We start from the raw sequence: 19,580 nt of genomic DNA, 5'->3' as shown, positions 1-19,580 counted from the left end.
AACTAAATACCGATCGGAAAGAAAACGTTGAGTGGCTCGGTCGGCGGGGAACAAAGACCTCTTATGAAAGATTGCCTCTCACAGACCAGCGCAAAATTCTCTTCCTCTCCTCGACTTGTTGAACCCAAGTGTCCCAAGTGTCGGAGGGAAAACGCATCCTCCCAATATATCCCAGAACGTCATACTCATGATTATTAAGAGATACTGTACCCCAAAACGGTAAACACCAGGGGAACACGCTGTCCAACATTACCCCAGCCAGTTCGACACCACCTTAATCCTTCCCAGCATGCACCACCGCGTACCTCAACAACCCCATCACGGCACCAAGCAAGATCGCCAACGGGGCACTGATCTTAAAGTATCTCCCGCCCACATAAGCTGTTGCCGTGATGACCACCCACCACGGATCGTCGGCCAGACTCCTGCCCGCCTGGAATCCCTCGTCGATATAACCCACCAAAAAGATCCGATACACTGCTGTGTAGATCAACCCAACAGCACCAGCGTTCACTCCCCTCAAAACACTCTTGACCCACTTAATGTTCCGGATCGCACTCCAGATACCCATTGTCCCATGCACCAGCAGCATTCCAGGTGCAAAAATACCTGCCCAGGCAATGAAGGCCCCCGCGAGTGGGTTGTAACCCCCGTTAAGCGCCGTCAAGCTACCCAAGAAAACCGCAAAGTTGAAATTCGGGCCCGGGAAGGCTTGGATAATAGCCAGGCCGATAAGGAAATCACGGGGCGATACCCAGCCCTCGGCAACCACATACTCGCGCAAGAGGGGGATGACGACGGGTCCTCCGCCGAAGATGATGGTACCGGCCAGGTACATGTTAGCGAAGAGGCGGTAAAGAAGGGGTTGGTCGGAAAGTACGCCGCGGAGCGTCGTTGCCACGATGAAGGTGATGAAAAAGGTCACGATGATAGCCGTGCCGGTCTTCCAGGTAAGCGAGGTGGGGAGTGTCAGTTGGTTGGAAGACGGAACAACCCTGGGCTCTGACTCCGCAGACGACGCTTTGGTGACAGCCTCAGTTTCGGCCACAGGAACGTCGGAGACGGGCGGCGTTGCAGGCTGAACGGTCGATTGTTCTTTGGAAGAGGGGGTTTTCTCTTCTTGCGGAGGAGTGCTGGTCTGAGATTCTGGTGGAGCTTCAGGATTGGCCAGCTTCTCCTTTTTGTTGGGTTGTAGGCCTTTGACTGCGTTGACCACTTTGGCCAGGGGACGATGGATCCAACGGTAGTCGAAGACGAGGGTGGCAAGACCCGAAACGATCATCAACACAGGAAAGTACCACAGGGAGGTGTAAAGCATGCCGGCGGCGGCACTGAAGAAGACAACGAAGCGCGACATCTGGTCCGTGATGGCCTTCTCGGACAGCTCCACGGCGGCAAGGGCGATGATACCGACGGTGGCGGAGTTGAGACCGGACAGCAAGGCGTACACAGGACGCGGGAGGGTCTCGTCAATGTTATGGACGCCAATGGACAGAGCAAACATGCCAATCGCACCGGGAAGACTCCAGAAGATAAAACTGAGGACGGCGGCCCAGACCCCATCACGGATCAGGTTGATGCAGTAGAGCATCTTGGTGCTGGCCGGTCCGGACAGCGACTGGGAGATGCTGAACAGCTCCTTGAAGATCTGGTCGTCGATCCATGCTAGTTTCTTGACGAATTTGTCGTTGAACTGAGAGCGTGTCAGATGGAACAACACTTCCAGGCTAGGGATCGCTGGATGACAGTCATGAATGAATCAACCCACAATCTTGAAGTGGACGGGCGGACCGCCAAAGGCAGTGAGGCCGAGATGCCAATTGGCGCGGAACACGGCCACAGCGCGCCGGGCCAGTGTCGAGACCCGGCGGCCGATACTGCTGTCGGCGATGGGACTCATGGCGGATATTGTCCGGCACGGAGTCGGACGTGGAGCCTTCGGCGATGGAACAGAACAACTGGGCACGAAAACTACGAAGGACCCATCTTTAGTTACTTCACGACGGGATCGCGTCTTCTTGAAGGAGCGGTGATTGCAGGTTGCATCAACACCTCGTTGCTTGCTGAGTCCCAGGATTGCCATGCCCGGGGTTGATGATGCCATCAGCATGAGGCCTGATTGGATGATGAGGCAAGCCCCGACGGCGTGGGCTGGGACATGACTGGCTATTCGGCGACCGTCCCGCCAGCACGTGTAGCTGGCCCTGGTCGGAGAGCGCTCGGCGCGGCAATCCCCATTGTCTCTGCGTTATGTAAATGATGGTCACGGTGGTGGGGGTTAAAACGTGAGGGAGTTGTGGCTTTCAACTGCATCGTTGGGATAGTAATACTAGGACAGTCTCATGTCGCTGTTAGGGCATTGGACATACCTACAGCCGCCAGACAAGGTGTGCCTTGGACGATAACTATGCGGATTGATGAACTCGGAGGTCCATGAGCCCCGCGTTTTTCCCGTCTGCTTGACGTCTTTGGCTCGGTTGTCAAGAAAAATAAGCTCGGGTCCATGTGGAGACTTCGCCCCTCAACAGCCAATCATGCCAATGAAAATGACAACCCCCAGATTTGGCTTTTCCTGAAGCAGCACTGGGCTCCAATTGGCAAACGCGGAAGGGGCCAGACAAACGCGGCAATCTCGCACACAAGGGGGCCGCAACGCGCGGCTGTTCCCGTTTCCGCCTTTTCCTCCTTCTGTTGCTTGACACAGAGCGTGGGTTGACGGCTGAAGCACGCCGTCTGTGTGTCTCTCACCCCACGTGCGACCCCATTCCCTGGCTTGCATCAGGTCTCCAATTACGTCGTCGCCGACATCCGGAAGAGCTGGAGAAGCTGCGGTAGCCCCCACGACAAACCTCCCCCCCCTTTTCCCACTTATTTTCCATCCCTCTCCTCAACATGGCGCTCCTCGGTCGACGAAGATCGACCTTACTTCTCTTTGCTTGCTTCTTCCTCCTGTTTCTGTATTCGTCCCGTGGCCTCCATAATGAGACGTCCTCTTGGTCAGGCTTCTCCCTCTTCAACCCTGGCCGTGTCACCGCTCTTACACGACCAACACGATGGAGCCGGATGAAGCAACGACATCCCGTGACGAACATGCGGAAGCCCCCCTCGGGCCACCCGTTGACGCTGCCCAAAGTCCAAACGTCTTTCCCACCCGAGTCCGACTCGGCCCGTGAGCTCCGCCTCAAGCGCCGCGATGCCGTCCGTGATGCTTTCCGCCGGTGTTGGACCTCGTACCGCAAGTATGCCTGGATGAGCGACGAACTGAGACCCGTCTCAGGCAAACGACATGACCCGTTTGGTGCTTGGGGTGCCACCTTGGTGGACAGCCTTGACACTCTTTGGATCATGGGCCTCAAGGACGAGTTCTACGAGGCCGTTGCCGCTGCTGCCACGATCAATTTCGACAAGGTACCTCCAGCCGACGTCAACGTGTTCGAGACCAATATCCGCTATCTTGGAGGATTCCTTGCCGCCTACGACCTCAGCGGCGATCAGCGGATGCTCATCAAGGCGAGGGAGGTTGGCGAGCTGCTTTATGCCGCGTTCGACACCCCGAACCGCATGCCAGTTACCCGTTGGCCCGCATGGAGCGCCAACTGGAACAAAGAGCAAACCGCAAGCCATCACGTTGTCCTTGCCGAGATTGGGACATTGACGCTTGAGTTCACCCGCCTCTCCATGCTGACTGGCGACCCCAAATGGTTCGACGCCGTGGACCGGATTACGGAAGTGTTCAAGGCCCAACAACAAGACACCCGTCTCCCTGGAATGTGGCCTGCCATTGTGAATGCCAAGGACTTGAACTTTGGTGACCACCCGGACTACACTCTCGGCGCCTTGGCCGATTCGCTGTACGAATACTTCCCCAAGACCCATGCGCTTGTTGGTGGTCTGCTCCCTGTCTATGAGGAACTCTACAAATCTTCCATGGAAACTGCCATCCGTTACAACCTCTTCCGACCGATGCTCCCGGATGAGAAGGACGTGCTCATTTCGGGCCACGTCTACGTTGGAAAACACGATGACAAGCTGAAGGAGCCCCTGCTGCGCCCCGAAGCCCAACACCTCGTGTGCTTTGCGGGCGGCATGTTCGCCTTGGGTGGCAGGTTGATCCAAAACGACACCCACGTCAAGATTGGTGAAAAGTTGATGGATGGCTGCGTTTGGACATATCGGAATATGCCTCTTGGCATCATGCCCGAGACTTTCCATATGCTTCCTTGCGACTCGGCGGATAAGTGCCCCTGGGACGAGGACAAGTGGCGACGTGCGGTGCTCAAGAAGGCCGGTCTCAACCCCAATATGGATGCCAAGGAAGCCGATGCCGAAATCGCCAAGCGCCGTATTCCCAAGGGCTTCACAGCCATCCCGGATCCTCGGTACATCTTGCGCCCGGAGGCCATCGAAAGCGTCTTCATCCTGTACCGCATCACCGGTCGCGAGGACCTGCCCGATACTGCGTGGAAAATGTTTGAGGCTGTCCAGGAAAACACCAAGACAGATTTGGCCAACTCGGCGGTCAAAGACATCTCCATCACTGAGGGCAAGCCCGAGCCAGAAGATTCCATGGAAAGCTTTTGGCTTGGAGAGACCCTCAAATACTTCTATCTCATGTTCAGCGAACCTGACCTCATCAGCCTTGACGAGTACGTCTTCAACACTGAAGCTCACCCTCTGAAACGCTTGCTCCCTTGACCGATCATCGGGAATAGCATCTCTCTCACCGCTGTGCGTGTCCAACGAGCCGCTGGTCGCGTCACCAAGGCACGCATGAGCTTGCATGTTGCATACATATAGACTTTGCATCTTGGAATTTCCAGGCTATTTTGGCGGTCAGCCACACGGCATCGGTTGATATAGTTTCGGATCAGTACGGTTGGAAAATACACGTTTCTTATCATCCCTACGTCACCTCCATGCCGCCAATGCTTCAGACCCATGAATGCGCCTCCAACCTTCACGTTCCAAACATTCAAGACGATGCAATGTAGCACACCTATCAGATTCAACAAGGACTCCAACCGCCTCCACATTCATTCGGCCTGTGGATCTCTAGACGCCGGCGGCGTGGTCAGACCGGGGTCTGTGCCCGGGGCTCCTCCCGTCCGGATGCGAGTTTTGCGGGGCCGGCATACCGGCCGTCGAGCACGTCATTCCAGGGGCCGATTTGCAACCGTCCTTCGACCACCAGCATCGAGAAGGTGTAACGGTCGGTGCAAACAATCATCCATCTCAATGGCTGTCAGTTTTAGAGATAGGAACCTCGGGTATTGATTGCCGTCCCATCGGTCGATGGCTTCCGATGTCTCTCATCACGCAATCCCGAGCCGGTTGGTGCTCACCGAGCGCTCAGGGCAGCAGTGACTTGATAACACCGACGGGAGACGCAACTTGAAAGTATAAAGCAGCGTTCGTGCCGAACTCGATTGAACCACACAAACCAACCAGAGCCATTGACATCAAATAACCGCTTCTTTGTGCTGACTCTGTTGTCCCGCTTGCTCCATTCGTCAAGCAGAATCCCCAATCACCCTCAGAATGGCCCCCGGCGTCCTCATTGACGAGCCGCAGGCTACCCTCGCTCCGGGCAACGCCGTCAAGCGCAACGACGGTCTGCCGCGGGACATCTTCCCTGACGGCATCCGCACCTCCGGCCAACATCCTCCTCTGTATGACGTCCTCAAGCCCTACTCCGCATTTCCCAAAACCATCACCGGCCCCACGGTCTGGACCCGCTCCGAGTATGAGAACAACCCCGAACTTTGGCAACATCGCTTCACTCCCACCGAAATTGCTGAGCTTTCCGCCGCTGCGGACGCGTTCCTTGCCTCGGGCGTTCCCCTGACTGGCATCTCCAAGGAGCTTTTCCCTCTGCCAACCCTCTCCCGCACGCTTGCCGCCGTCCGTGACGATCTTCTCAACGGCAAGGGGTTCATTCTCTTCAAAGGCTTCCCCGCCAATGAGTGGCCCATCGAGAAGACTGCTGCCGCGTATATGGGCTTGGGCATCCACCTCGGCTATCCCATTTCACAAAACGCCAAGGGCCACGTCCTTGGGCATGTGAAAGACCTCGGCGATGACCCGACTCAGATTCACTCGGTGCGCATCTACCGCACAGCGGCCCGGCAATTCTTCCACGCCGACGAGTCGGATTTTGTCGGTCTTTTGTGCCTCCACCGCGCCCAGGAGGGAGGCGAGAGCGATATCGTGAGCAGCCACCGGGTTTGGAACGTCCTGCAGGAGGAGTATCCGGACGTCGCGGAGCTGTTGGCCAAACCGATCTGGTATTTCGACCGCAAGGGAGAGCTGTCGGACGGGCAGGAGGAGTATATCCGCCAGCCCATCTTCTATCTGGAGCGTGATGACAAGAAGGATGGAACCCCGCCCAGGGTGTACTCTAAGTGGGATCCGTACTTTGTGAAGAGTTTGCAGAGGTTCTGGGACAAGGGGATCATCCCCCCGCTGAGCGAGGAGCAGCTTCGTGCAATGGAGATTTTGGAGGCGGTTTGCCAGCGCGAGGCGCTGCACATGATCCTTGAAGTGGGAGATGTGCAGATCGTCAGCAACTCGCACTTGTTCCATGCCCGCACCGCTTATAAGGGTAAGTTTCCTCCCTTGATTCACATGTCGTCGCTGCGGTTAGCTAACCGCCCCTTGATAGACTTCGCTCCGCCGGCTCCTCGGCGTCACCTGATGCGGTTGTGGTTGTCCACGCCTGAGGACGAGGGTGGTTGGGCATTGCCGTTCCCCGATAGCCACGAGAAGAAGCGTGGCGGTGTTCAGGTGAACGATACCCCGCCGAAGGCACCGCTTGACGCGGAGTAAGCGTTATGTCATGACATTGTGGGGTCAAAAGTACTTGATGGGACTCGGAGTTCGCATGGGCATTGGTTTTTGGTATGGCACGGAGCATGGGCTATTTTGATGATTTCGCTGTCTCACTTGTTGGGGCTTGTTTGCATCTTAGGTTAGGACTGGAACATGGTTATGTCTACGATAGGCAATGAATCGATGATACCTTCACTCGTCAACATCTCTGTCTTTACTGTTCACCTGTCGCATCACATGCACAAGTCCTCTCAGGTTGCTGGGACCGTGCCCGAGACAGCTGAGCAACCAGTCATGTCGTCATGACGTTCTGAGACATCCTCTTGGTTACGACTGGTTGGACTTGATAACAATTTGACGATCATGGACGTCTCGACGCAACCTCGGCAACGTTTCCATAGGTGATGGAAGACGTTCCACTGTATGTAATGGACAAAGCTTGACACTACAAGATTCTTACCGTGATTTTAAGCGAAGTCCTGAACCACACATATGACCGTGTAGGACGTATGGCTCAGCTGGTCCAGGACGTAGAGTCTTCGCAACCTCAAAGGACTTCAGCGTCACCATGAAGTCCACTTCAGGCAGCATCACCAAACACACCTACGCAACTTACCAGTTACCGGCGGATTCGTCAAGTGAGAGAAAATGGTGGTTGCATCTCCGGTACGCAACGGCATCTCTCAGCGTTCCGCAGACTCCAATGTGAGGGTCGAGGCTTCGACGAGGATGGCGGTCCCACGTCAACTTCCTTTCCTGGGGAAGGCAGTGGGCTCGTCGTGCTACGTTTAAAACATAGATCAACGCGTATATGGATGGCCTTGCACTGCTTCATGTTGCAATGAGTCGCCTCGTGGATGTCGGTACCTGGCTACATGCTGGATCGTTCTCGATGACGTTGTCCGAGTGTGCCACGATAGGGCCCGAGTCGAGAGCCAAAACCCCAGACGTGCCAGTAATAACGAAGAGTTTAACAGCGATAACGCCGACGAGGTATACTCGGAGATGGACAACAAAGTTCGGCGCAAGGGTAGGTGTCAGGGTAGTTTTCGAGGTGTCTAAATGAGAGACATCCCGGAGGTTTCCGGAACAACAATACGCACTCTTGGCTCCCATATCGTCGTCATGTGGGGTTTTGCGTTCTTGGAGTTTTGTTCTTAGTCAGGACGGACTCATCAGACTCGTTGAACCCGAGCAAGCGAGTGAGACAGAGGGGAGTCAAGCTCGACAGATGGAGATGGAGAGGGTCCAAATCCATCTCACACGGTGACCCAGGGTTTCCAAGTGTGGATCCTGCTGCAATTTGCCGGATGGGAGGGAAGCGGCGGTGAGACTGTGATTCGTCATCCATTGCGTGGAGTGATGAATCTGTTGTGCCCATTTCCAAAAGCTGGAGTCTGTGTGTTCAAATGTCTCAGTCTGTCTCCAGGTTCGAGTCTCTGGGATCGTGCTATTTCGCCGTTGGCAACTTCGACTGTGTGACATGCTCCTACACCGGTTGAGACAAAAAATCTGGGAATTAGTGGAATGTGTGGTTGATATGCTTTCATAAGACTTGTTACTATGGCTCTGGTTAGTGACCAAGTGCAGGTTGGAGGTTGTGATATCCTGGCCTGGGAGGTTGGATCGAGTTCTCCACCGAGTGTTGACAGTTGGCTCCGGCTGAGATCCACCAGTCGAGACGCTGGGATCTACCTGCTTCCGGTTGGTGCCCCCACTAAAAACCGTTAGAAGCCGCAAGCCACGGAACGGTTCCAGCCAATCAAATGCCCTTGCCACTTCCAATCAGGGCAAGAGCCAGGGCGAGGATGGGGCCAGGTCCCTGAACGCAGCGGCCCTGGGACGTGAGGGAGAAGAAACCTGGAGGGCTGCTTCTTTGCACCAGGTTTCTCATATTGTCCTGCATCTCAGCTTGCCTTGACGAGATTCAGGTGCCGAGGATTTTTATATCAAACCTTTTATTTCTGGAATCCATGTCAATCTGTCGTGAAGTCTCTGCAATACGAGCCCCGACTGTTCCCGCTGCTGGTCATGAAAGAAGCAAGAGGCCGGCGGTTGGTCGCATTGCGTCGGCACTGAACAAGATTTAGCCTGCCACAAACACACAGATGGCGCTCTGGTGACCGGATGAAGCCAGCAGCCGTCTCGTGCTCCGTCCTCCGTTGACCGCTCTCGGTCATCGCCCAGCCACCTGCCAGATTACCATTTGCCCGACGTGGGTTCCGTACCTGTCCCGTCGCTCACCGGCTCCTCCGACGCGTCATTTCCAGCGCTATTGACATAGTTTCTCCTGACTCCTTCGCACCGAAGGATACTTCGGGCGTCGAGTTCTTAGGCCACGGATCGACGCGCAATCCTGGTTGTGCTGCTTTCGCGGCCGCAGACATCGCATGAAAACACTGAGTGGGACACATGCGAGGGAGTGTTGGCAGAGGGCTGTGTAAACACAAGTCCCGTGCTCGAGTCATCAGCTTCGTTTGCATCTACGCTTAGCCACAAAGAACACGTCTTCTTTACTCCGTCTCCTCTCGAAGCTGGTTGCATCCGGACAATGCGTCGTTAAAGGCACCATATCCCCTCCCCATACCTCCCTCCGACACTCTCCTCAGGCTGAAATTATTACCGATATCAATCTCCTGGAACATCACTACCATCTCTTTCCTGGTCAGAATGCGCCTTCACAAATCAGTCTACGCCTCGCTGCTTGGCCTCGCAGCTGCGTCGCCCGTCCCCTCGCCAGGCCATGAAGATACCACATCGCCGAGTTGCGCCGACACTTCATTCACCAACTTCACCTGGGAGGTACGGGCATTCCAGTACCGCGCTGCTTACATCTTCAGTACCCCCGTCGACCAGATCTCGTGGGGCTACGTCACCTTCGAGCTGTTTAACCCTGCCGACCAAACCACAACGCACTGCGAGGCCTCGAGCAACGTGCTTCCCGAGTTCTTCTATGGCAACATCCAGTACACGTGCAACAACACCGCCCGCGGAGGAGAGACCAAGTTCAACTACGACCGTCCTGGGGGCAATCGGCTGAGTGTAGAGCAGCATTGGGCTTGCGAAGATGGGGCTTATCCGTGGGTGTCTTCTCTACTGACCATTTTCTCAAGGGATTCGTGAAGGCTAACCGGTTGTAGGATATACTTCACGGGTCGTGGCGATGTCAATTTGACAACCTCTTGCACTGACGGTCTCTGGGAGAACCCTAACTGGAAGATTGGTGATCTCTACTCCACCCGGAGGATCAACTGTGAACCTATCAGCAGCCCGGTTGTGCCAACAGAAATAAGCGGCATCGCATAGAGCTTGGGACTTGGCGTCATGATGTATGTACATGGGAAACGACATGAAAACAGCATTGACTTTGCATGGATTTGGGAATGGTGAGGGTTAGTGAGTCGAGTGGTTAAGAGGATCATACTTCAATGGCAGTCTTTCATTACAATTCCGTTGTTTAACGGTATGTTCCACACCAGAAGATTGGAAACTATTCATTAATTGTGTCCAACACTTCGCGTTGATCTAACGCATCTAACAACTGGGCTATTATGGACAACGACCGAATACTCGCCTCCCATGAGACAGCCAGCAGCCATTTACACATCGGCAACCCAAGGAAGACATGAACAAGGATCCACGTAGTTCGTTTGCGACTGAGAATGCAATCTCTGGGTCTGGAACTGATCGACCGTTGACGACGTCATATCGCGATCTCCTGACAATCATCCCCGCACCATCGTGACTGAGCAACAGCAACCACAGTACTACAAACGCGAGTCCGCCCGCAAGCGTAATATTCGTCTGCATCTTCACTTTTTATCGCCGTTTCTTCCGGATACAAAGAGCCTCTACCAACTCCATCTGAGAACATCTCATCCAGGAAGCATCACATCATCCGGCACAATCCCCACAAACCAGAACTCAGACGCAATGCCGTACAAACCCCTCCGCCAACTCGCCGCCGAAAAGGCTCTAGGCACCGAAAACGTCAACCCGTCTCAGCTGGGCGATCCTATCGACCTCAAGGCCGAAACGAGCAACGAGCCCGACCCCGTCGAGACCCCCCACGAGCCCAAATCGGGGGACATGGGCCCGGCGGGCGGCAAGTATCGCTACTACGCCGTCGCCAAGTCGGCGATGATGGGCCACGAGTTGGACGAGCAGGGCACGGAGCAGGTTGTCCTTGTCGGACTTGGGGATGGGGCGGGGCCCATTGGCGGGGTGGTGATGAAGAGGGGATCGAAGCTGTGAGGATGGATGGGCATTGGTAGTGAGATGCCGTTATGTCGTCAGTTCTTAGTTCAAAGCTCTTCCGATATCATGGATTGAGAAGGTTTGTGTTTCTTCCGCTTGGAGCTCAGAAGGCACTGGGAATAGCAAGGAAAAGCAACTAGCCCATGTTTTCACTCTTGCCTAATACTCATGTACTCGAACGCAGTGCTTACACCATGAAGATGGCAACGCCAGTGAAGAGCGAAATAAAGCCCGTCTTCTAGTCAGCAACAAGTCAATACTTCGGCTGTATTGAATTCGGGAGAAGTAACCTCACGTGATTGACTTCATTCTCAACATCCATTCAGCTGGAGCTTCTCTGTTGACAGTTTGAGCTCTAAGCTCGGAGCAATCATACTTGACAACTTGCCTGTCCACCGCATTCTCTCGCTTCAGGATATTAACGCGCAGTTTTGGATCAGCGTGGAGCCAGTGAAGCAAATCTTTCGTTCAGATACCTCAGGAAGAATGGTACTAATACAGGCAAACATCTTCAATTTCCGCACAGATGTCCAAGTCCCTGAGGTCTCCCAATCGCGTCAGCCGAGGCCCAGCCATGAGGGCCAACTGTCTCTTGACCAGAATCTCTGTAACTCCATACTTGCGATATACTCTCTGACTGGACTATCCTGCCCACAGCATGTGCCAAATACACCCAATGCCTTCCTGTTCCTTCGCCATCCGATTACTGCCCCGACTGCGTGAAATGCACAGCCATCAACAACCCCGAGACCCTTGAACGCTGTCAACAACCCACCAAGGCAGGACGATCTGGTCGTTGTCTCCTCCACTGCTGCAAGGGCGAGAAGTGTATAATGCCCTCCTGTCGAGGGCGAACAATACTGCTCTTATCACGAATGTAAATGGGGGTCGAGATGTTTCTCACCACGCCGACCCCAGGTTGGCGGTTATTACTGCGACAGACACGCGTGCAAGGTGAAAAACACTGTAGCCGCCGGGCTGTAGAACCACATCGCGGGAAGGTTTGCGTCCAGCATTCCCGCAAAGCATTAGCCTGCTTGGATGCGGTCTTCGCAGATGGTGTGTGTCGGCGCCACAGGTGCCGGAAGGAAGGCTGTCGCCGGCCTGGGGAGGTGAGTGTTGAATAGCAGAAGTTCGCGTGTCTAAGCCATTGGGATGGGATCAATTGGATCCGATTGGGCTTGCGTGAATAGTGATGGGCTCTAGAGTAATAAAGAGGGAGACTATAGTCTGTTCAAGAACACAGAGGCCACTAGGTCATGGTTATGTAAGCCATAAGCCCACCCTGTCAAGCTTGACCCGGCCAAAGAAACTGGTCATGTAACAGCAAGCGGTTGTGTAGTCCGAAGTATTGCATGAAACGTACACTAGGCTGTGACAGTTATTAAAGCCAAAGTCCGCCGAGTTCTCGTCTATGTGGTTACACATGCATTGACCTCGTCTGAGCTCTGTGTAACAATATCGACCTTCTCCAATTATCTGTTTCCTTTCCAAGGTGTTGTTGATTCAAGCTGACCAACAACCGCAGACAATATGCGCGCAATATCTAGGCTTCTGCTGACATGCGTCCTGGCGAGGCGCTTGTTGAGGTTCCTACACATCGAATGTCGTGAATAAAATGCTCCCGAGGTCTTTGGATGTGCTTCCACTGTGCCTCGCGTCCCGATCAGAACACTCCTGACCCATCAGACAATCTTGATCCAACCCTTGAGTTATCGTCCATACGCTTTTGTCATTGACCCGAGAGCCGTTCACTCGAAAAGACGAAAGGCCAACAGACACTTTCAGAAAATGCCTGTTGTTCCTAACGGTATGTCAAATACCCTGGACAGCGTCAATGAAACCCCTAACAGATTATCGTCATACCTATAGACCGTTCCAGTGTCACCCAATGCCGACACTGCAAGAAGAACCCCAAGGCACCCGGACGACAGCACTGTCTTCTGTGTCTCCAATGCCCCGTCACCGAGCGTGACGGAGGCGGACGCTGCACCAACATCGCCAAACTCGACGAGCCCGGCGCCTGCTGTCGAGAACGACATGCTTGCAGCGTCTCCAACTGCGGATGCCGCCGATGGCTGACGGGACACTGCAAGGCGCACCAGTGCCTCCACTCCGGCTGCACCAGAGCCACCAGCACCAACGAATGGCACTGCGAAGAACATCGCTGCCGCGCGCCCTACTGCTTCCGCGGGGCCCGTCAAGGCGGCGTGTGTCCGGACCATGCTAAGACCTGCCGGGCAGGGTGCGGCAGTCCCGCGGAGGCGGGCGGGAAGTACTGCAAAGACCACACGTGCGTTTTCCGCGGGTGCGAGAAGCAGGCCGCGCACACGATCAGCGAGGGACGCCGGGTCTGCCCAGACCATAAATGTGTCGAGCCGGGCTGCGGCAGTTTAGCCAAGCTAGCGAACCTGTGCGACAAACACAGATGCAAGCATGATCATTGCCCGAACAAGAGGCTGCGGCCGAATCAGGGATGCCCAAAGCATGTCTGTCAGGCCAAGGGCTGTCCGAGCCTCAGCGAGCGCGAGAGCAGCTTTTGTGCCAAACATAAATGCGAAATCTCGGGATGTAGGCGGCCCGCTGGTCAAGGGGCCAAGTATTGCGATGTCCACTCCCACTCGTCGTTGTCGGGGTGGATAGGAAAGCCGATCTCGGTGAGGAAATAGCAATACATGGATTCTCGAGAGGTGGTTAGTCAGCCCACGAAAAGGACTGCGACAGTTTGGCTGGGATCAAGGCTAGTGTCATCGAGACTGTGTACCTGGGTGTGGTTGGCTGTACATGAGAGGACAAAGTTATCTGTGTAATAGGGCTAGCGCACTTCACATAGGTTAGGTCAGGTAGCTAGGACCTCCAGAACGTCTGTAGTAGCATGCAGTGGAGACAGACCTCGGGGAAAGCTAGGGGGTCTAGTCCGTCGAGGTAGCTGAAAATTCCCCAGGTAAATGTGCCATAAGGATCATCAGCATAACCTCGAAGACAGTCCAACATCGTATTGAAATCATGACTTAAATCCAACAACATGGACACCTCAGACAGACATGTGTACGGAGCACCGCGGCTACTACATGCTCTACCATATCTCCTCTGCTTCCCTTGGCAGTCAGTCATGCGGCCGATGCAGGCGAACCCCAACCGGTTCCGCTACTACGTTCATAAACCCCGCATCCGCCAAGCCTTCTTCCAAGGGAGCTTGGCTCAGTCGGAAGAGCGCAGGTCTCATACATTTCGTATGACTCGGCTGGAAACAGCTCGAGATATCCTGAGGTCGTGAGTTCGAGCCTCACAGTTCCCATTCCTTTTGCCCATCCAATCTACCCCCTTCCTGCATTTTTTCTCCAACCCCTTTGTTTGGACCTGCCCAGATAGGTTGGACCTGCCATTATAGTCAAGTCCACATCAACTTAGGCACCGACAGAAAGCGTCTTTTTTTGACTCTTGCTTTTTTTGTCACACGTGTTTTGCATCCTTCTCCGTTGTTGACCCATCGGTCTGGAAAAGTGGAAAATGCGAGTTCAGAAAAAGCCTCTCGAACCCCCCCTTCCATCTCAAAACACTCCCCCGGATTCTGTTCCAGGGGCTGACTGCGTCACATATCCATTTCAGGCCAAAAAACGTGGGGGGCACAAGGCGCAGAAAGGAGAAAGGCACCAACTCAATGCCAAGACCAATGCCAGAGTCCCAAGATACCTCTGGCTGCAGCCACATGAACCAAGATCGTGCGACATTGCGGTACCGATCACAAGGGACAATTTCACAGCCAAATCAATCCAAGGTGAGGCAGAGAAGTAGCAATAAAACAAAAATAACATTTACTATGGTATCTCTGAAAACAAGTGTCCAGGCAGTACCAAACAAAGGAATTAAAAACTAGGTATCGCCTGCAAAGAGCTCTAGGGGCTGGCTCGCGGCAAGACAGGAGGTATCACAGTAGAAGCAGAGTAAACAAAAGAGGCTTTGAAATCCCCCCAATTCCATCCGTCATCCCCGTCGTTTCGTTATCCAATCCGTCGGCGGTGCTCGAGGCGTCCCCCTTACTCCTCCTGCATGTCATGTCCCCGTCAACGCCGACGAACCAACCATCCAACTCTTCCAAGTCACCACTTAAGCCTTGTCGGCAGCGGTGACGCCCTTGATGGAGTGGGCGGGGCTGGAGGTGACGTTGCCGCCATCGACGGAGCGGGTGATCTCGACGTAGTCGTAGGCAAACTCGCCGAGCTCGGCATCATCGAGACCGATCTCCTCCTCCTCGGCGGTGACGCGCAGCGACAGACCGGGGATCAGGTTCATGACGAACAGGATGAGGCAGGTAACAACGAACGAGTAGGCGAAGCCGGCAACGGAGTCGGCGAGCTGGTAGGCGAGCTGGATCCAGTTGCGGTTAACCCAGCCACCGTCGATCTTGGTAGCGCCGTCGAGGTGGGCGATGTAAGGACTGGGTGTTTGTTAGTCTAGTGCACATTTGAATTTTCCAAGCTGGGTGGAGGACGTACGCAGCAAAGATACCCGTGAGCAGGTTGCCGACGATGCCACCAACACCGTGCTCAGCGAAGATATCCATGGGCTCATCAATGCCAATGAGGAACTTGATCTTGGTGGCAAAGTTGCAGACGATGCCGCCAACAACACCGAAGACGACGGCAGCCCACGGAGGGACGTAGCCGGCGGCGGGGGTGATGGCGACGAGGCCGGCAATGGCACCAGAGCAGAAGCCGACGGTGCTCCACTTCTTGTCGAGGCGGTAGTCGAGCAGGCACCAGGTGAAGCCACCGATGCCAGCAGCGATGTGGGTGACGAGGCAAGCCATAACAGCCCGGAGGTTGGCAGCGAGAGCAGAGCCACCGTTGAAGCCGAACCAGCCGACCCAGAGGAAGACGGTGCCAAGGACGACGTGGGTGACGTTGTGCGGGCGGTAGGGGAGGCCATTAACCTTGCTGTAGCCGGTGCGCTTGCCGAGCATCAGGGAGTAGGCGAGGGCAGCGGCACCCGAGGCGATGTGGACAGGAGTACCGCCGGCGAAGTCGAGACCGCCCATCTTGGCGGACCAGCCCTCGGGGTTCCAGGTCCAGTACGCAATGGGGTCGTAGACGATGGTGGCCCAGATGAACATGAAAACGATGCACGGCAGCATGCGGCCACGGTCAGCGGCAGCGCCGATAGCGAGGGCAGGCCTAAGAATAACGCGTTAGTGAGGCGCCTTTTTCAAACAATCCACTCTCCAAAGCGTCCAACATACGTGAGAGCCGCGAACATGCCCTGGTAGAGGCAGAAGAGGAGGTCAGGAAGAGCGCCAGCAACGGACATATGGCCGAGCACATCCTTCAGACCAAAGTTGGAGAGGTCGCCAATGAACCCAGAATGGCCCGTGTGAGAGAAGGTGAGGGAGTAGCCCCAGAAGAACCACTGGAACCCTACTACGGCTGTAGATATAAATGCTAGCCATATAAGGGCGAGTGCGGACTTGCGCCGGGCGAGGCCACTGTAGAAGAAGCCGATGCCTGGAACCATCAACAACACAAGGGTTGTTGACATGAGAATCCAGGCAAAGTCGCCGGACTAATTAGGAAGCGCGAGTTAGCGAAGGGGGACGAGGCGAGGCCGAGCGACGTTCGTAACGCGGAAAAGGCTGGCTCACCGAATACCAGATGTTGAGATCCTCCGTCAGGGAGTCGCCTCCAGTGGCGGGGAGTCCCTCAGGGAACTCCGTGAGCGGACCGGCCGACATGGTAGAGGGTAAGGACCGTAGTGACTCGAGGACTGCTGAAGGAAAGGAGTCGAAAGGCGAGTCGAAGGAGAGGAAAGGGGTCAATTAGGTATATGTCGATGCCCCCCTTGGGTTGATCGCGATGGGATCGGCAATGCGACGGTAGTTTGGGAGTAGGAAGACCACCCTCCTGCTGCTCGACAGTCAGGACGGGAGCGGCTCGGATCATATACTGTGGTGGTGCGGCAAGGACTCGGCCTCCGAGGTCACAGTTGATGCATGCTGATCCATGGACTACCCCCATGGCGCGCTGCCGGGGCCAGTCGCGTCTCGACGGCGATAAGACCATTGTCTGCAACAAGCTGCGACTGACTGTGAGCCGTTATCACATCCTGCAGCCAGCGATGTTTCCTGTTCAAGACACACACCTCGCTTGGCTCGGGTCGACGTCCACGGGTTGGATGTGACCCACTGATAAGAAACATCCCGGTCGGGGAAGGATGGTGGGGGTACGGCGGGCGGAGCTAACCTCGACGACACCCACCTTCGGGGCCTCGCTGACGGGCTTGCTGCGCCGTACCTTGTGCTCTTTCGAGGTCTTTGGGTCTTTGATGGCGGCCGGTCAGTGCGGAGGTTACATTCCAAAAGGTTAAATCGGGACGCCACCCAGAACCTCGGTTCGAGCAGACCGGAGGGCTGTCAAGACAAATTGTCCGCCGTCATGCTGGATCGGGGTGCATTCGTATTGGAGTCTATATTGCTGTCGATATATGGCTTATTTGCCTGTAGTTGCATTGACGGGTTGAAGTTGGAGCAAGCATTGTGAGATGAAAAAGCCGGCGGCCTGCAGTGACCCTGGCTGGCTGCTGTGCTGCTGAGGACGGCGACGGGAACATCATCTGGAATGTGGGACAGGGCATGGAAGTTCCCGCTCTTGCTTCCTAACGTTTGCCAGGTGCTTGCCAGGACCGGCCTTGACTCGATTGTCATTGGGTCGTCGCTGGCGAACAAGCGATGAGAGCCCAGGCACTGGCCAACTGCACCAAATGCACAACCCGCTTCCTCCGCACAAGATTGCCTTGGTTCGGAATACACACATTGCTCTTCCAACGTCCTGTCATGTTTGTGCGAATCATGGGGCCTCGATAACACAAGGTCTTCAGCTCTCTTGCCCAGGGATATGGAATGTGAGTGGGCTCCAACGTTGACTATGTCACTGACAAGCCATGGCATAAAGCCCAACCTGCGAGTGTGCCCTCTATGCATCCTTTCATTTGCGCCCTACCAGATGCAACAAAATCAGCAACGAGATCAGTGCTGTGAAACCCCCAATATCCTTTACGTCTCAGCATCTCAGGCCACCAACGATATGTTTGCTCCGACACTCTGGTCGGGCGATCCTTATCAGCCATCAACGATACTGGGGGTGGCGCCGCCCCGCCTGTGATGGTGGGATCCCTGGCCGCGGGCGTTATCTCTTGGCGTTTTCCTGCTTGTCCACCTCCACCCTGGCAGCTCTTTTGGCGTCCTTCTTGGCGCAGCAAGCTGAAGGCCCGGAGCGCTTGGGGCGTCTTGTCACGCCGGATCGGCAGACACCATCCGGCCTTGAATCGGGGACCACCGGGAGATCCGGAATCCGAAGTCTTGAGGGAAAGACACTTTGGAAGACGCGGTCGGTCATCGGCTATCGGGATCTTGCGGGCTGAGTTTCTGTGCGACCTTCGGCCCAGGTGCTCGGCCAGCCTTTGTGCGCCGGCTGAGGATGAATGATCCAGACAAGACTCCGAGGAAGTCGTGTGAGAAACGAAACCACTCTCTGGCGATGACATCGTTTCTCACTCCCCCTGCTCCGTGCACGTGGCGTTCAAATGCATCTTTTTGGCAGAGCTCCGTGGTGGAGTCACGATCCGCCTTGGCACAAACCTTGTTTCTCGTCAGAGTAAAGTCCAGCTCGACGATGGGAGCTGAGCTGCGAGGGGCATGGGAATGACATCACCGTTCGCAGTGGGCTTGGTTGAGCGCCGAATGAGGGTGAGGAGTTGGGAACTCGAGTTCTCGCATTTGTGGGCGAGCGTGGGAGACCGAACTGCACTCTACAGGAGAACACAGGAGGACATGGAAAGGAGATGAGAGACAGAGCCCAATGCTACTCAGTTGGATGATCGACAACAATAGTTAGTAGTAACCACGGCACTCTCCCTCCCGGCCTTGTGCATCAAGGTTATGCAAGCACAAGGGGATTTTAATGAACAGGGCTGCGTTGTGCTTAGCTGAGACTCAGCCGCGCGGGGAGTTTCGTGGAGGAGCAGATGGGACCTTGATCCAACAGCCCTGAAATCAACCCAATGAAGCCACCAACGCGTCCATAATAATAGCGCTAGTTCTACAAGCACTGAACAGAGTCATATCTTGATGAAGAGCATCTGAAATTAGCTCGCAGACTTACTACTACACAGTAGGTCGGAGATGGAGGACTCATTCGCGATGCCTTGCTCGTTCCGTCTTAACAAGTCCTAGAAATGAGGCTGATGTCGGAGATAATACCAAGGGTTTTCTTGGGCCTGGGTCAACCCGCCTGCCTCAAACTTGATTCGAGGTAACTTCCCTTTCCATTTTTGAAGGAACTTTGAATGGGCATAAGGGGTGTCTTAAGTGTTTTACAGAGTTACGGGGTGTGAACAGGCGCGGACGGGGATGGTGAAAACTGATGTGACAAGCAGAGGCGCTATATAAGGTGCACTGACTATGGCAGCACCAACGGATTCGTTTTTGCTGTCTCAGTTATGGG

General features: G+C 55.1%; 7 protein-coding genes and 1 non-coding gene across 8 annotated transcripts; 6 read left to right on the top strand and 2 right to left on the bottom strand.

Moving 5' to 3' along the window:
* Positions 1 to 274: 274 nt before the first annotated feature.
* Positions 275 to 1,900, bottom strand: VTJ04DRAFT_7674 (uncharacterized protein; the record flags this gene model as incomplete). Its single annotated transcript, XM_069366027.1, has 2 exons — positions 275 to 1,693; positions 1,769 to 1,900. 2 exons carry the CDS (start codon positions 1,898 to 1,900, stop codon positions 275 to 277), a joined length of 1,551 nt encoding a protein of 516 aa, XP_069217003.1.
* Positions 1,901 to 3,090: 1,190 nt separating this feature from the next.
* On the top strand, positions 3,091 to 4,695 carry VTJ04DRAFT_7673 (uncharacterized protein; the record flags this gene model as incomplete). The annotated part of the gene is made up of 1 exon (XM_069366026.1): positions 3,091 to 4,695. One exon carries the CDS (start codon positions 3,091 to 3,093, stop codon positions 4,693 to 4,695), a length of 1,605 nt encoding a protein of 534 aa, XP_069217002.1.
* An 843-nt stretch (positions 4,696 to 5,538) lies between these two features.
* On the top strand, positions 5,539 to 6,825 carry VTJ04DRAFT_7672 (uncharacterized protein; the record flags this gene model as incomplete). Its single annotated transcript, XM_069366025.1, has 2 exons — positions 5,539 to 6,601; positions 6,662 to 6,825. 2 exons carry the CDS (start codon positions 5,539 to 5,541, stop codon positions 6,823 to 6,825), a joined length of 1,227 nt encoding a protein of 408 aa, XP_069217001.1.
* Positions 6,826 to 9,498: 2,673 nt separating this feature from the next.
* On the top strand, positions 9,499 to 10,134 carry VTJ04DRAFT_7671 (uncharacterized protein; the record flags this gene model as incomplete). Its single annotated transcript, XM_069366024.1, has 2 exons — positions 9,499 to 9,908; positions 9,969 to 10,134. The coding sequence occupies 2 exons, from the start codon at positions 9,499 to 9,501 to the stop codon at positions 10,132 to 10,134; spliced, it is 576 nt and encodes a 191-aa protein (XP_069217000.1).
* Positions 10,135 to 10,761: 627 nt separating this feature from the next.
* VTJ04DRAFT_7670 (uncharacterized protein) lies at positions 10,762 to 11,082 on the top strand (the record flags this gene model as incomplete). The annotated part of the gene is made up of 1 exon (XM_069366023.1): positions 10,762 to 11,082. One exon carries the CDS (start codon positions 10,762 to 10,764, stop codon positions 11,080 to 11,082), a length of 321 nt encoding a protein of 106 aa, XP_069216999.1.
* A 1,794-nt stretch (positions 11,083 to 12,876) lies between these two features.
* VTJ04DRAFT_7669 (uncharacterized protein) lies at positions 12,877 to 13,754 on the top strand (the record flags this gene model as incomplete). Its single annotated transcript, XM_069366021.1, has 2 exons — positions 12,877 to 12,895; positions 12,958 to 13,754. The coding sequence occupies 2 exons, from the start codon at positions 12,877 to 12,879 to the stop codon at positions 13,752 to 13,754; spliced, it is 816 nt and encodes a 271-aa protein (XP_069216998.1).
* Positions 13,755 to 14,275: 521 nt separating this feature from the next.
* On the top strand, positions 14,276 to 14,383 carry VTJ04DRAFT_t110. Its single transcript has one exon. It is a non-coding gene; the product is annotated as a tRNA-Met (tRNA).
* An 809-nt stretch (positions 14,384 to 15,192) lies between these two features.
* VTJ04DRAFT_7668 (uncharacterized protein) lies at positions 15,193 to 16,813 on the bottom strand (the record flags this gene model as incomplete). Its single annotated transcript, XM_069366020.1, has 4 exons — positions 15,193 to 15,523; positions 15,582 to 16,259; positions 16,325 to 16,644; positions 16,724 to 16,813. The coding sequence occupies 4 exons, from the start codon at positions 16,811 to 16,813 to the stop codon at positions 15,193 to 15,195; spliced, it is 1,419 nt and encodes a 472-aa protein (XP_069216997.1).
* Positions 16,814 to 19,580: the final 2,767 nt, after the last annotated feature.

The sequence above is a fragment of the Mycothermus thermophilus genome, assembly GCF_041956435.1.
Source record: "Mycothermus thermophilus strain CBS 625.91 unplaced genomic scaffold VTJ04scaffold_5, whole genome shotgun sequence".
In the NCBI taxonomy this organism is placed as follows: Eukaryota; Fungi; Ascomycota; class Sordariomycetes; order Sordariales; family Chaetomiaceae; genus Mycothermus; species Mycothermus thermophilus.
This window is presented reverse-complemented; position numbering and strand designations above follow the sequence as displayed.